This window comes from Lepeophtheirus salmonis, chromosome 11 (genome assembly GCF_016086655.4).
Source record: "Lepeophtheirus salmonis chromosome 11, UVic_Lsal_1.4, whole genome shotgun sequence".
Classification (NCBI taxonomy): Eukaryota; Metazoa; Arthropoda; class Copepoda; order Siphonostomatoida; family Caligidae; genus Lepeophtheirus; species Lepeophtheirus salmonis.
In genome coordinates this window covers 4,641,538-4,657,597 of record NC_052141.2, presented here as the reverse complement: position 1 = coordinate 4,657,597, position 16,060 = coordinate 4,641,538, and the positions used below count along the sequence as shown (strand labels likewise).

General features: G+C 32.1%; 1 protein-coding gene across 2 annotated transcripts in view; it reads right to left on the bottom strand.

Annotated features, from left to right (window-relative positions):
* Positions 1-16,060, bottom strand: part of LOC121126140 (thrombospondin type-1 domain-containing protein 7A) — a 286,559-nt gene that overhangs the window by 111,424 nt on the left and 159,075 nt on the right. For both annotated transcript variants that reach the window (XM_040721441.2, XM_071891671.1), the window contains exon 9: positions 7,865-8,179. In XM_040721441.2, coding sequence (XP_040577375.1) covers positions 7,865-8,179 — 315 coding nt within the window. The remainder of the gene's footprint in view (positions 1-7,864; positions 8,180-16,060) is intronic.

The window sequence follows — 16,060 nt, the reverse complement described above, 5'->3', positions numbered from 1 at the left end:
ACTTAAATCCCTTGGGGATGGAACAAACAAATTTGTTTATATATTGGCAATAAATAATATTAAGTGAATTTATATTGTGGTATTATTCATCATGAAGTTTGAACAAAATACGGGCAATTTTCCTATCTGTAAATTTTTCTAACTTACAATTTTTCACCATGGTAATTTTCTCAAGGGCAATCTTCCACGGGAAATTTTCCTTAGGGTATTTTTCTGCTCACAAAGTTATATATTTATATGATGCAATCAGGGTTATTTGAGGGAGCCTAGATTACGATAAATTTGGTGCAAAATTGCAAAAATCTGATGTTCCATTCATGCAAAAGGTTGAACGTATAATCAGTGGTGATGATGATAAGATGACTCCATTTAATAAGAGTCCTCAAGATCTCACCAACTTCCCATTTGATCCAACTACTAATGTGGACGTCTTTTAATATGTTTAAAACTACTAATACTGATCAAAGGCAAAAATTAACAGATGAAAACCTTTTAAATCTTGAGTTGTCGATATAGTCATATAAAATTTATGAATAAATATAAAACAATACTAATTACTTTGAATTAATCTTATAAAAATGTATTTTTCTTCAAATAGAAATGGCTCAATTTTGATATTTAGGTTGTTGCTCATTTCCCAAAATTTTAGCACTCTTTTTTTATTTTTAAACTCTTTCTAGCTATAAAATCCTAAATCTAGTAATAACTAATGCGTATGCTTATGATAGAGGTAAAGTAACATTGAGGATTTGTTATAGATTTACAAGATTTAAAAAATATTAAATATTAAGACTGTGCTGTTTGAATAGTTGCTACCAAAAGAGTATTTTTTTTATTTATCAAAGCTCTCATCATTATTCTTTTATTCTTAAAGAGAGAGCAATAAGTATAAAGTAATCCCTTTTGCTTGAAAGACAAAGAGTTTTGGACAGGATTTGTTGTAAAGTTATACATATGTAAGTCCTTGTTGGACAAGGAGGAGAATTGAGGATAGACTGTCTTTATTTGTGTACGATATGATATGCTGCAAATTAAACTTTGCAGCTTTTTGTATAAAATAACTATTATTAAAGAGAAATAAAACAATGAAAAAATCACCGAGTATTAATAAACGGAAGTACAGTGTCTGAATATTATCAAATATGATTTTCAAATTTTTTAAAAATAAAACTTTAAATGTGTACTGTGATTGCGAAGCAAAAATAAACCCCATTCTGATTATAAAACTTGTCTTATATACTTTTGTAAAAAAAAAAAAAAAGAAGGTATAACTTGCCTAACCCAATTTATCAATAAGTAAGTTGCGTGATTGATTTTTGTATTTCCCTTGAAAAATGTATATAATATATATATTTATTATTTTTTTGAGTAACATTACTTCCGCTTTCTAACGTTGTTTTGAGACACTACTCAATATATTTTTATTTATTTGTAGCATGCAGTCTTGTTGTTTGAGTCTCCCTCCCCCAACCTTTTTATATAAAATAAAAAAACAACACATTTCTTTTGAACTTTAGTATTACAAAGGAATCTTCATCAGGATACAGGGTGCATTGCTTAAATCTGAACACTTGTTTAATGGAAAGGTTTTGGTGAGTTTCTGAGAGACGGACAATCATAAAGTTAGGCAGTTTGAATATTATTTAGGAACACTGTGCTGTAGAAATTACATTTCTTATTCTTTAATTAAGTTATCTAGAAAATGGCGTCTAAAGATCAGTCCGCTTGTTGATGCAGTAAATACACTCACGGATATTTTTTAAGGTTGTTTTGCGTGTCTAGGACGACTGTGTACTTAATCAGGGATAACCAGAGTATCAAAAGGCAGGCTGGTAGTGGTGACAATATGAATATCAAAATTGCCATGGAAGGAGATCTCCTTAAGTTAATAAGACCCCCTTAAAAAAAAGACTCTTTAGAAACTTCAGAGCTTCCCTTGGGTTTGAAATAACTTCATGGATCATAATGTGGTCCTGCAGCAACAAGACGGGTCTTCTGTCAACACGACCCACACGGCTTAAAGATGGTTGAGCAATAACATCAATTATTGACCAAAAGAAATATAGCTTGCACATTCACCAACCCATTGGACTACGCTTTCTAGTTGAATATAGAGTAGAGGGACTCTACCCTTTGGCACGTAAACATCACATTTATGATGGTCACCGTAAATGAGCATGATATATCCAAAGAATACATAGGAAAGACGTTCTCATCTTTCAGGAGGCGTCTTTACGCCTTCTGGGACGCCAATGGGGGATACAACGAAGATTAAAGGAGATAATATAGCGTTACAGCTGATCCCCAAATATTTTTGGTACATATATAGTGGCTACAGCAAACCGAATCTTTGTAATGTGACGGATAAGGAAGCAAATACGAGCATTGGTACACGTATGCATAACTATGTCACACTAAAGACTCTCAAGGTGATTTTGATCAGGAGATAATTAGAGAAAAAAACAGAGTAACATGCCTCTAGTCCTCCAATTCTCCAGAAGCCCGGCAAGTCTAGCTCAGACATTACAAAATCAGGATGGAAATCAGTCCTAAGAAACCTCCCTTCACCAACTCCAAGGAGGAGTGGTTGAGACAATCTTTACAGACAAACATATAGAGAATGATGCTGATAAGTTGTATGCATGCTGCAAGGAAGGCATACAATTCTCCTTCCATTTGTTCTATGAATGTGTCAGAGTTGAATTTGCGAAACAAATTGTATTGATTGATAAGATTTCTCCGTGGCACCTGGTAAACATGTAAGAGCTTACATTTTGCCAGATTATTGTATCATATTATGTATATTTATTTATTAGTATCATTCTATAGATTTTTGTATTTTGCAATTATATATATTTTTTAGGGAAGGAATTTTGTGGGTTATTTATGAAGATGAATTATGCTTCTGAAAGTAAGTTGTTCTTTATAGTTGTTGTGGTAAATGAGAGGGACGCTCATGGTACTGCATATATTTAGAGGGTTCTTTTTCCATTTCTTAATTAGCTAAATATATGTGGCCCGTCAACAGAAAAGCAAGCTAGAATGTTTGTTTTTTCTCTAAAAATTGAGTGTAATTTACTTATTTTACTTCATATCTAGATACGTGGCAATATTATATAGACATATTTGAATGAATTATATGCATGTTCTTTTAATTAGTGGGATGAGTTATGATGCCCAAGATTTTTAGGTATAGATTATATCTTTTGGTTTATTTAAGAGACTAAGAGACCGGAGAGCCAAAACACGAAGTTACATTTAATTACAATTCAATCTCTGTTATTTTTGATAACAAAGTTATATTACGATGCTCGACTCCGATTCCGACAAAGACTTACAAATATAGCTCCACAACAAATCATCTTATTCTTAGTACGTCTTTCACGCACTAATAATTATTTTATACTTAACCCAATGGCTTAAAAGTCTCAGGACTTATACAAAGATGGTGCTATTTTTATTTAATTCACCTCATTTTAAGTTAGTACCAATCTTCAAAAGACAGCAATCAAAATTTCATAACAATCTATTCCTTAGTGCAAAGTATGATGCTACTGTTGGTATTTCCGAAACAATGGATTACAATCAATTTCGTGTTTTAATTATACAGAGCTTCTTGATGGGAAAAATACGCTTCAAGCTAAGCAATGGAAAAGTGTTATGGGAGCTCCGTTCCATAAAGCGAATAAAAAAAATTAAAAAAATCCAATTTTAAAGGAAAAAAAACCCCTAATTTTCTTTGTTAAGCCAGGGGCAGCCCATCTAATTATGTGATCTAAAGTAACTAAAAGTAATATTCCTTCAAAAAAGCATGGAAAGTCGAGTGTCTAAAAGCTAACTCCACTCAACCAAATTTTATAATACTAACCATAACATCTAAATAGGATAGCTTTGTCAATGTTACAATTTACAATTAAATCTTAATACAGCAATTAAACTGTCGTAGCAACGAATTAATAGATAAACTCCATTAGTTACTATGATAGATCGGATTTAACTTTCAATAAAATATATTTTTCATATTTGCAAATCAGGATTCAAAGTGATTTAAGTTACATTTTTCATGTTAAAGTAAGTTGTCTCTTTCCTAAGAGGCTCTTTAACAAATCTGAAATACGACAAAGTTTGCATAAAATGCATAAAAAGCCATGAGTGTATTCTTCTTTAGCTATGGAAAGGTAAGACAATATTAATTGCATCATGGGTTTGGATGATAGTGCTAACTATAAAGATCAATAATACACATAAACGTGTGTGGCATATATCCCAAAAACAATATCTTAAGCTTTTTTGGTATCTTATGCATAAATATCGTTAGGTATGTAGGCATACAGGTCTTCCAGCATTAAAGAACCAATTAAAAAAATTAAATATATTATAAATTATGGCTTTGATCCAAATCTCGATTAATACCTTTTTTTTACAAGTTTAATTCTGTTCTAAAATGGACTTATACTGCATTCAAATTGATTACCTTTATTTTGAAAAAAAAAAAAAAAAAACATGGCGGAGAATCATAAGAGCTTTGCTAAATAAAAAAATATTTTCATGTAGCAAGTACAAAAAGATATCAATCTTCAAATTTATTTTTTGTAGCCCCTGGCTCAATCACATTTGTGGATGGGACAGATCGGTAAATGAATCACTGTATATATAGTACTAGCAAAGGGTTACCCGGTGTTGCTCAGGCCAAGGAGGGAGATGAATTTACATGTTATTTCTTTTTAATGATTAGACCCTTTCACTGCGGGTAAGCATTATAATAGAGCGCGTGTATATCATACATTTATATGAAATGTATTGTTATAAATTTAAAAAAAATATATATATGTGTTATAAACTTCAAATAATATACTAACATGTATGCATGAAAAAAAAAATTCAGGAGGAGAAGTCCATTATCCAATGCAAAATTAACAAAGAAAATTGCAAAAAAGTTTTGCACTAATTTTGCAAAAAAAAAAAGTTTGGAGAAACATTTATTGACATTGTAACGAGGAACAGAAACATTGCCAGGATTTTTTAGTACTTTCAAAAACAAAAAAGTTATAGCGAATAATTTTGTCGAAAAAATAACCCTCCATAAGTGGTTCATTCTTGCAAAAATTGGAAACATTATTTCATAAAATGTTCCAGAAATGGAAACTACTTTTTCAAGTTTCGGGGTTTAAAATTTTATTTTCAAAATCCATCGTGAAAAAGAGAGAAGACATGAAAAAAAATGAAAAATGATTCATAAAATGACAGATATTTTAGTTAAACATCAATTTTTATGAGTTATACTTAAATATAAACGAATCTCCAGACAAATTTATACAGAATGTATTTTATCTACGAATCCAATATTTCTTTGGAAATTCATTTTTTTGCACCTGAAAAAACCGAAACTGCAATTTTCACAGAGTTATTTTTTGCCCATAACTTTAGTGATTCTGCATCTATTTAGAAAATGTCCTTATTCCTATTGTTGTTTTCTAAGACGACAATCCCTTTTTGACTTATAAATGAAGCCCCTATCTAGTCTACTTAAGCTCCAAAGCACAGTTTCTGTGTTTTGGGTATAGCAGATAATTTCAATCTCCTAGGTTCAACGGCGTGGACACCCATAAAGGACACAGCCACACACAAATTCTATTATAATAATATATATGGATAGTTGTGAGCGGTTTTTTGCTAATGGGCAATCCACTTAAAGCCGACAATGAGGTATATCAATATAGCCTGGGATTGAGATCGATTTCCATTCTACTATTGTAAATGTACACATTTTTACAAGAGTCGACTTAAACAAACAAAAAATGTTTGTAAATATTTATTTGCCAATATTCTTTTATTATTGATGAAGGTGACTGACGGATTCAATCTATTTGTGTATGTACATAAATTGTACCGTATTCAGAGTAGCACTCACATACAAAAAAAAAAGGCCAAATAACAGAAAAATAAAATCCAGTGATAAAATACAGAGTCCATAAATCAAGGAGGCTCAATATATGCCACGTTTTGTATGTATAACACAGACAATATATTTATTTATTTTTTTGGTTGTATTGTTGTTTTTCCCCCCTATCTTATTTGTACACTTGTTGGTTACTTTGCATTTGGGTTATTTCAGTGAATCAGTTGAGTTATTTATTTGTCTTTTTCCCATAATTTTATTGCTTATGTACTAAAAGGGACGACATATCACGATTTGAAATGAATACTACGCTTGAATTTTGAGCAAATAGAAATTTAAATTAAAGAAATATGCAGTTAAAGAGTATACACCCTCCCTTAATGAGCATCCTTTTTATAACTGATTTAGTAAACTGGGTAAAAAAGATACCCCAAAAATAAAACGTATGCAATTACATGATAAACAGTTATAATAATTACATCATATAAATTTAATATCATGTTAGTAGCTATTCCATTAACTTTGAAGATAATAATTATCTTATGAAGAGGAAGACGATTTCCTCGAGGTGCAACGGGCTCTCCAATGACCTTCTGGGACAATCCGACGCAGAGGAGAGCTGCTATCTCATTTGTCTTCTCGTACTGTGTGCTCATGGTGGCGACTAGGACAATGTTTTTCTAAGCAATTGACAGGTAATTATGTGTTATACAACATTGCTTATTGGAAAATTGTAAAAAGAAAAAAATGCCTCTCAACCTCTCAAAATTTGCATTAGAGAGAAAAGTAAATAATAACAGTTGGTCCTTACTGGACTCAGAGTGAAATTCATTCCTGCCCATATCTTTACACGATACTGAGTGGGGTTATTGTTTATTTCCTTAGTCTCATAGCTGCTTGTAGCTGATCTAATAAAACGTCATGACAGCTAATATTCTTTTATCCCAAAGAATATCAAATTTGACGGGATTACTAAGTTCATTTTTTTTTTTTTTTTTCATTTACAGATTAGTTATTTTATCTCATAGCTTCTTGCAGCTAATTTAATGAAACATCATGACATGTAATCTGTTCTCCTCTCAAATAATCTTTGTAAGGATCATCATGTTAATTCAGACTTTTTTAAACATACCAAAATCCTTACAAATTTACGAGACACGCTCCATTGGAAGGGCGTGGTGCACAAAATTACTTTTCAAAAGTATCTTTAGAAGAAAATATACTCAGTTTGGAGGAGAAAGGGGCGTAGATTGAAGGAGGGAAAGGTTCGAGACACATATGTATAGCAATTGATACGAGATAGGCATTACAAGGTAATATTTAGTTGTCACATGCTGGTAAAATAACAAAAGAGAGATTTGAAAGTGACTGGTGACGTAGATCATAGAAGTTGGCCAAATTATGTAATGATTGGGATATTGGTGCCTTATATTTGTATATTTTAGGCCAGTAATCGAATAGTCAAGACTAATGGTTTTTTTTTTTTTTTTAATTCATGGCATTCTAAAAATGAATAGATAGATCCTGTAATGTGGCATGAACGTTGTTTATTTAGAATAGTTTCTAAATAAAAGCGAGAGAATGGTACATCTCCTTGAATGATAATGTTATTGAATATGAAATATAGTTGTATTTTACTCACATAGAGGGAACTACGAAATTTAAATAAGACCATTTATCTGATCAAAATGCTAAATCGCTCTCATTTTGTAGATGCTCTTGTTTTAGGGTGAGGTTATTAAGGAATTACTGCATTTAGAAGTGAAGGTTTTGATTTGAATTACATTAGAACGATTTCAAATCTTGACACTAAAGGACAATTGGTACCGAATTTGATATTTTTTTACACTAGTAGGTTTTGTTTTCGTTTGTGTGAGTGACAAAAGGCAATCTTTCAAGCTCTTACATGTGAAACTGCCTTACTTCTAATAAAAATATTAAGATTTTAATGCTTAAATCACTTACCCGACTCACAACTCTTCCGACAGGGAGACCATTGAGCCCACGCTGTCAGCTGACAATCTATAGGACAAGGTATTTCGCAACTCTGCCAACTAATGGGCGATTGAAGATGTCGACAGCGCCAGTCAGGAACACGACGCTCGTTTTCATTCGAACAAATGACGTCACGTCCACGGCCGCCTTCACCACAGCCAGATGATGAGTTGGTGGGGCGACATGGGCCCCAGGGCTCCGTTCTCCAACTATATACTTCACATTGGGAAGAAGGGCATATTCGTATCTCGGATGTATCTTTGGAGGAACAAAGCAGAGAGGATTCTGAAAAGTAAGCAAATAAGAGAATATAAGTCATTAGAAAAGGGGGTAAACTTTTGTATGTTAATGAAAGTTGTGTCATTCACATGAGTCACTGGATATAAGTCTTGACTATCAAACACAGTCATTTGGTTCGATACTGTATAGTAAATGTATACAAAGTATAAAACTTTTATTTATATTTTAAAAATATACAATTTTTTTTTTGACAGAAATTAATTTATTAAATTCAATTTTACTCTCATTTATTATTTGTTAAACATAGGATCAATATCAAATTTTTTTACTCAAAATCAATGATTACTATAGCTTTCTAAAAGAAGAAAGAAAAGAGCGACAATTATTTTTCTTTATAGTACTTTGAACATACGAAACAATTAAGATAATAGTCGTCAACTATACCAGGTGGACAATAAAAATTTACACAATCTCTTTGAATACTTTATACATTTCTTATAACATACAGGGGCATTTGCAGGATTGTAGGCTGTAGGGGATTTTTGTCTTGATGAAGAAAAATAATCCGGTTGTGAAAATAAATAAATAAATAAATTAAGGTCATTTGATTAAATATAAGGCCGGTCAAAAATTTTAAACTTTTGAAATTAAAAAAAAACAAAAAAACTGAGCCTTAAAAACATTTAATCCTGCGGACGCCCATGATATATGTTACAAAAATATTATTTTAGCAAAACTATCTCCAAACCTGTCAACCATTGCTCTATTCAATTCTGTCACCATTGGTTGTTACTATGGCCGATATTTCTTTGACGGAAAGAGGCTCAAGACTAAAAATGTAGTCTTGATCCATTTTTATAATGGGCTAGTCTACAGCTGTATTCATGTTATATACATGCCTTCACCTCAATCTGCAGCCAGAAACTTGGCCAACATGAAAGGCCTTTTTAGTCCAAAATATGATTTCACACTTTCAAAGTTGAAGATGTATTTTTTCATGCTCTTTGTGAGAAATGAACTTTTTAACTTTTCCAAGGTTTTCAACTGTTTTGTTGGCTGAAGTGTGAGAGAATCTCCAATATGGCATATTTTCCAATTATAGGCTTAATCAAAGATGATTATATTGAGATGCCATTTTTTTTTTTTTTTGCATACTTATAGAGTATTGCAAGGTTATAGCTAAACTAAAATGGCAAAATATAAGCTTGCAGCTTGGCTGGACTACCATTTTTAATTATTCGCAATAATGGGGTTATGGTATTCTTTGCAAACACGCTATTTTTTTAAATAATTACAAATTAAAGCACTTGTTCGTGTTAGTATATTTCATGTAAGCATTTTTGATATCGGTTGACTTTGAGCGGAGTTATGGTCCACTGACGTTTATGGCTCCATCAAAAAGGGCCAAAATTTGAGGGAGGGACTCCCAAACGACCTGTTTACTCGGATACTTCCAAAATATTTGTATATGGTTTCTTTTTGTTAAATGATTGTGTCATAAATTTCTAAAAAGTGTGAACACTCAACATAGAATGTATCGATTCCTTTGTTGACTACTAAATATTTCGCTTAATTGGGCGTATATTGTGTTTATGTCAATGATGTTCTTGAGGTGATTTATATTCATAATTAAATGGTTTCCATACAGTACCATCCTTAATTTCAGTGTTCCTATCCTTTTCTTCATTTATTTTTATATTATAAACAGCCATAATGACTACTCCAATTAGCATTGAAATCTCAGTTATATAATATTTCAAATTTTGTAATATGTATCATACCTATATAGTAAAGTATATCTTGATTTCATTCTATCACTATTATTATTGTTACGACAGTAATTAAATAACAAATAGAGACAAAGGACTTGCAAATGTAGTCTGGATTCATTTCAATCCATACCTAGTCAATAGGTGCCTACATTAACTCCACTCTTCCATTACTTTTACTACAAACCTTCGTCATAATATGCGGCCAGAAAGAATAATCAAAAGGATTAGCATCTGGGTTATAGGTTAGCGGCCATTTTTAATTCTCCTAGTCGTTGATATTTTTAGTCAATCATGAAAGGCGAATCCTTCCTTTCAATGCTCCCATCTTCCTCAAAAAATAAATTAACTAAATAGAAGCATTGGGATTATAGCTTGGGCAATGGGTAGTTTATATTTTTAAACAAAATGATTAAGTGATTCTTCCTTCAACTGACAGCCTTTTTTTCAATGTTCTTATCTTCTTAAATATATTATAAATAAATAAATTTATATCCGCTCCAATTAGCTTTGAAATCTTAGTTGGAATGTAACCTGATCAAACTAAAGTTGTAATATTGAGTCCTGTGTCCTGCTCTGATACCAATCCATTAAATATAATAAAGGTTTGTTGGCAGTTGATACTTCATAGATACTATGACACATCATATATTTTTTTAAAAAAACAAAACAGATCACGTCTATTCAAATGGAACCCCATTTTTTATTAATATATACGTATATAAACTGTTAACAATGACTTTCTTACTTCCACATAATTTTGAATTGTATGACTGTGTACATTTCTAGCTTACACCCCGTAGAAGGAGCTTCATAAATGATTTCCTGTACTTTTGAATATGAGTATACACCACACAAAGTGGTATTTCCCCCTACTTTGGCTTACTTGGTTGTAATGATTCTCTCTTATCCATAAATATTCAGTCATGCAATACCTTGCGATAAGCAAAGTTAGTTGTACATAAATAATTATATGCAAGCATATCGCTGTGTAAGTGCGTACCCTATTTTTAGATCCGAAATTTGGTTGATTTATAAAGCCTTTATTCGTTCTAAGGCAGGAAATAAAGATGCAATTTTTTTTCCACAAAATCAAAAAACCTTTACAGTATTGGATTTTGTCAATGATCAATGGATTGTATTAGTACATGGATGTCAAAATCAGTAGGATGCATCTTCCTTCTGTATGATCAACGTTCTACTCTACATACGAGGATAAAATGAAAAGTTATCAGGCTGACAATTAACAACACCGAGTTTCAGTTAAACAATACATCATCTCCCTTGTCTTCCACAAACTTAAACCAGCAAAAAACATCGATCCAAATATTCCATAGAAAATCTTTTGCAGGAAATATCTTGATCTGCATTCAAAAATGCAGTAGCTATCCTGCACAGAGCTTTCACATCCCTTATTCTTCGTATAAGATGTTTAGCACCCTTTTCTACGATATCCCCACAGCCTCGGCTATTTAATGACTAGTTTAAATTCAACTTGTATACTCAAGTAGTTTGTTTACTCAAGCAGTTTCAGTAAACATCCTCCTTGTTTTTTTCACATCAGTATTTAAAGTGATTAGCTCACTTTTTCATAGATAAGTCTGTTGCCTCTTTCCTAGGAGACTTTTGACCTAATCCGTTCAAAAGTTTGCATAAAATGGCAAAAAACAATAATCCTCATTTGTTGTTCATCATTTTTTATTCTCCTTTAGACATGGAAAGGTAAGCCAATGTCAATCGGATCATGGGTTTGGATGATAGTGTGAAGTATAGAAATCAATAATACACATAAACGGCTTCCTGAAGCCGTTCATGCGTGAAATTCATTGCAAAAATAATATCTTAAGTTTTCTTGATATCTTATGCATAAATATCGTTATGTATACACTATATAGAGTGTGGTCCAGCATTAAAGTCTTATAAAAAAACTAAATCTATTACAAATTATGGCTTATACATATAGGAATATTTATTAATACTTTTTTACAAGTTTAATCTGTATATATGTAATTTATACAGATTTTATGGGTGCCCAGACCGTTGGGCCTGGGAGGCTTAAGCTTTACACGGGTGTTTCTTTTAAATCTTGTCAGACTAAGACAGAGTGATTTTTATTTTTTTCCAGGGGGGAGTATGGGGGGTGTTTAACAGAAAAAAAATATAAGTGTACTGGGTGGGATTGTGAATACAGAACAAGTTAGACCTCAATATTTTGGTAAATCTGATATATTTGTTTATGAAATTGTACCCACCAATCTCAGATGACAAAAATAAATATGATAAAATATAAAATTTTGGAGATACCTCCCGAACACAGACATAATGCAGCCATTATTGAGTGCAACTGTGATAGGCAGTTGCCCAAGGATGTAAATACCTCCATAGATAATTATACTAGAGAGCGTTAATTAATGTAAGCAGATCTGGTTTCATGCTAGAATTTTAAATAGGTGCAATTTGTGCAAATCACGTCAATTGAAGCTGGATTCTTTCCGGAAAAACAAAGATTTTTATGTTCGGGGCTACAGAAATATGACCTTCTACCTAACCAGATCTGAACTCTATAGACTGTGCAGCGATTATTGTGTGCTTCTGTACAGGCAGACGCCTAAGGAGATTATTGAGTGTACAAAGATACCCAATTCAACTGCTTACAATGTTGCCGAGGCTTTCAAGGAGTCTGATGAGACAGTTGTAAGGAAGACAAATGATCATTTTGGTCTTATAGCTGATAATAAATTAATGAAATACAGGATTAAAATAAATAGACTTGTGGCTTCATAGCAACATGGATATGAACCCATTGAACTACTATTTGTGGGGCGTCTTGGAGAGACAGTTCCATAGCAATAGCAGTACTGTTGACTTCTTGGGGTCTTCCATCCTTAAGGTAGTAGTAAACATGGACACCAAAGGCCTGTGCCAGGTTGGAGGGTGTGGCAACAGCTGGAGGTGGTTCGTGTAAGTGATGGATTTCAATTTGGTGCCGTACATGTAAGTAGTCCTTAATTATTTGGTCTAATCCAGTCTAGTCGAAGTACCATCTTTGGTCCTTCAGACTGTTAGCACTAGAACTGAATTATAAGATCAAGGCTGAACCTTTTATTCAGTCCTATACAGAGACTGACACAACACTACATGTAATGGCAAAATATTTATGAATTAATTTTAGAAAAATAGTTGTGATATACATACATTATCCTTAAATTTTCCAGATTTAAAATCCCCACCCTGTATATAGAATTGAAAAAATTATCATATTGCCTTGAGAAAAGGCTTCTTTGTCTATCAAAAAATATGATTTCGTTTAACATAAAAAAATATGCTTTTTATACAAGTTTTCAATACAGTAAAGTGAAAATGGTTTTTTTTAAGTAGCATAATGTAATGGTTGCTTTCTTGCTTTAAAAAGATGAAAGTATACAAAATAATAATGAAATAAGGCGTCTATGCATTTTAACTATCACTAAAAAAATTCAGTCTAATGGCACTTAATTCTAATGCTGGAAGATTTTATATTATTTACTATTTTTGTAAAGATATATTTTTAAATTATAATAGTAATTTAGTTTATATTCTATGGCCTTCACAAATATAGATAGAAAGACGCACTAAACCTCTCCAATGATACTTTTTGATATAATTATGTTTTTTTTTTTGGGGAAGGGGGGTATCCGGTAAATGATAGTAGTAAAAAGGTTGCGGACAAAATCGTTGAGGGTATTTTAAACAGTTGATAGTGGCTTTAAGGGCCTCAGTGTTTGGATGGCGTACCCTGCAGGTCGAAGGAGTTAAAATTAGTCTTGGCTATTTTTATATTAGTAGCCCAGAATACCACAAGTATTGAATTATTTTTAGACAAGTATAGGCATAGTATAAAGGCACTTTTTATAAAAAAATTGTATGGTTTGGGAATAAAAAACTACCCGGGAACTTTATGAACAAAACAGGAAATTATATATTCCGAAATTTACCTTTTAAAAATCACCCTTCAAGTTATTCTTCAATGTCTGCTCGACGTATCAAACGCTGACCAAAGGTAATACTTATGATTTGAAACCAAAATGCCCTGTATATATGCAACATTTAAGGTACGGAATTAAATAACCCAATGGTACCCAAAGTCAAAATAGTTTTTCTGGCCACTCTAATAAGTATATAAAATCTCACAGTGGATTTTTTTAAACTTGAGTCTTGTGTCCAACTCTGATGGCATTTTTAGGTCAATTAAAAAGTATTTAATGTTTTGAACCTGCTGATAACTTGTAGATACGACATACATATTCATAGATCTCGAAACTTGGAATTGTATTCGTGTTTAAATTTGTATTTTCAACCCAGTACATAAAAACAGATCCCTTCTGCTCTAATGAAAAACTATTTTTATTATAACTATATATCTATATTTTTACTCTGAACACAATAAATTGAAGGTTCTGGATTTTTTTTTTTTTTTTTTTTTTTTTGCAATGTTAAGTATTCAAAATAAATTTGCCCCCTCCTCCCCCAAATAAAATAAAATAATATAAAGACTAGTGTTGGGTTTCAGCTTGAAAATCCTAAAGCAGTTTGTATATTCATTTTAAAATGATAATAGGAATATTCAGTTTTGGGTCTATAATTTCTCTTTTCCCGAAAACTATATTTCGGTGAGGTCCCGATCAATTTCATAATGACATAAAAAATAATAAATAAATAAAATTAATAGTTAAAGCCGTAGTTTCCGGGATTGCTCAGAGTTATTAAGCACAGACAAAGGGACAAACGTACCTTTAATAATATAGATTTGCTCTATATCCCATCACGTTTGGCAAGAGAATTATAGAACACTGGTGTCTGTCTGGGTTTGAAGGAAGTTCTTTATCGCTTAGAAATCTAAGTTTTTTTTTGGTTTTTTTTTCCATATTTATTATGTATATACTATCGTTTGTACCCGGTGTTGTCAAGAGTAAATAGGCGTCGACTAAATGACACATTTTGCTCTAATAGCAAAGAAGATAACTCCACAAGAAATGTTCTGTATCACTATTTGTTTGGGTACATGGGATAAGTTTGTCCTCACGTCCTACCTTCTCTTTCTATCTCAAAATTGGAGATAGCAACAGTGGATAGTTGAAGTTCAATCCTCGCAACCTTTTATTATTAAGGAAAACACTTCATAACCAAATAATATATTATTGGAGAAGGTGGAGAGGAATCTCGACTCAATTGATCACAATTACTCTAATAAGTTTCCACGAAGCATTAGACTATCACGGGAGTATTTGCAGTATATTTCTATTTAATGTGTTGATTGTAATTTTTTGTTCCAGGAGTTAATGGATTTAATGACATAGAAGTTCCTCTCCATGATATCTATTAGGTTCATCCTGTAATAGTTCATGGTAGATACAAGAAAAAGTCGTAGTACTTTACTTAATGAGATGTCCTTTCCTCCGGCCTCATCCCTCAGTCCACAGGTTCACTCAACGTCCTTCTCTTCCACTGTCATAGTTCATAAGAGAATAACTCACAATCTCCTCTACATTGTGAGACTTGCCGTTTACTTTCATGATTCTCCAATGTGCTAAATGTCCGAATATTCAGAAATATTAGAGATCTCTCTCCTCCTATTTTAATAATATATTCTTTGGTTTGCGAAGATATTTCCTTATTATGAAAACGTTGCAATATTTGAATTTCAACTATTGGCTGTCGCTGACTCCAATTTTAAGATAGTTAGATATTCAGCAGCAATACAATGTAATAGAATGCCCTTGTCTTTTTTTAATATGACGTGCTGAGCATTAGCTTCACATATAATGTCAATTCGACCTGCAGTCTTAAGATATCCCCACATAAATTACTTTACGATAAACATACAAACATCCAGACAAACTCTTCTTTATTAATGTAGATTTTAAGAAGAGAGAATTAAATATTTAAGGTAATCTATGGTACCACAATGTGTTGGGTCTCTGTATGAAAGTCTTAAAACCTGTTTGAGACCGTTTTGATTTTTTAGCAGATCGAACTATTTTGGTCATTTAAGAAAGTTTGGCCTTGAACAGTCGCAAAGAAAATTTGGTCTGAGTTTGTCATATGTAAAATTTGGTGTAGACAGATTCTATCCATGAATTGTTCATGACGTCAGTTGTGTCTCAAAATTAACGTCATA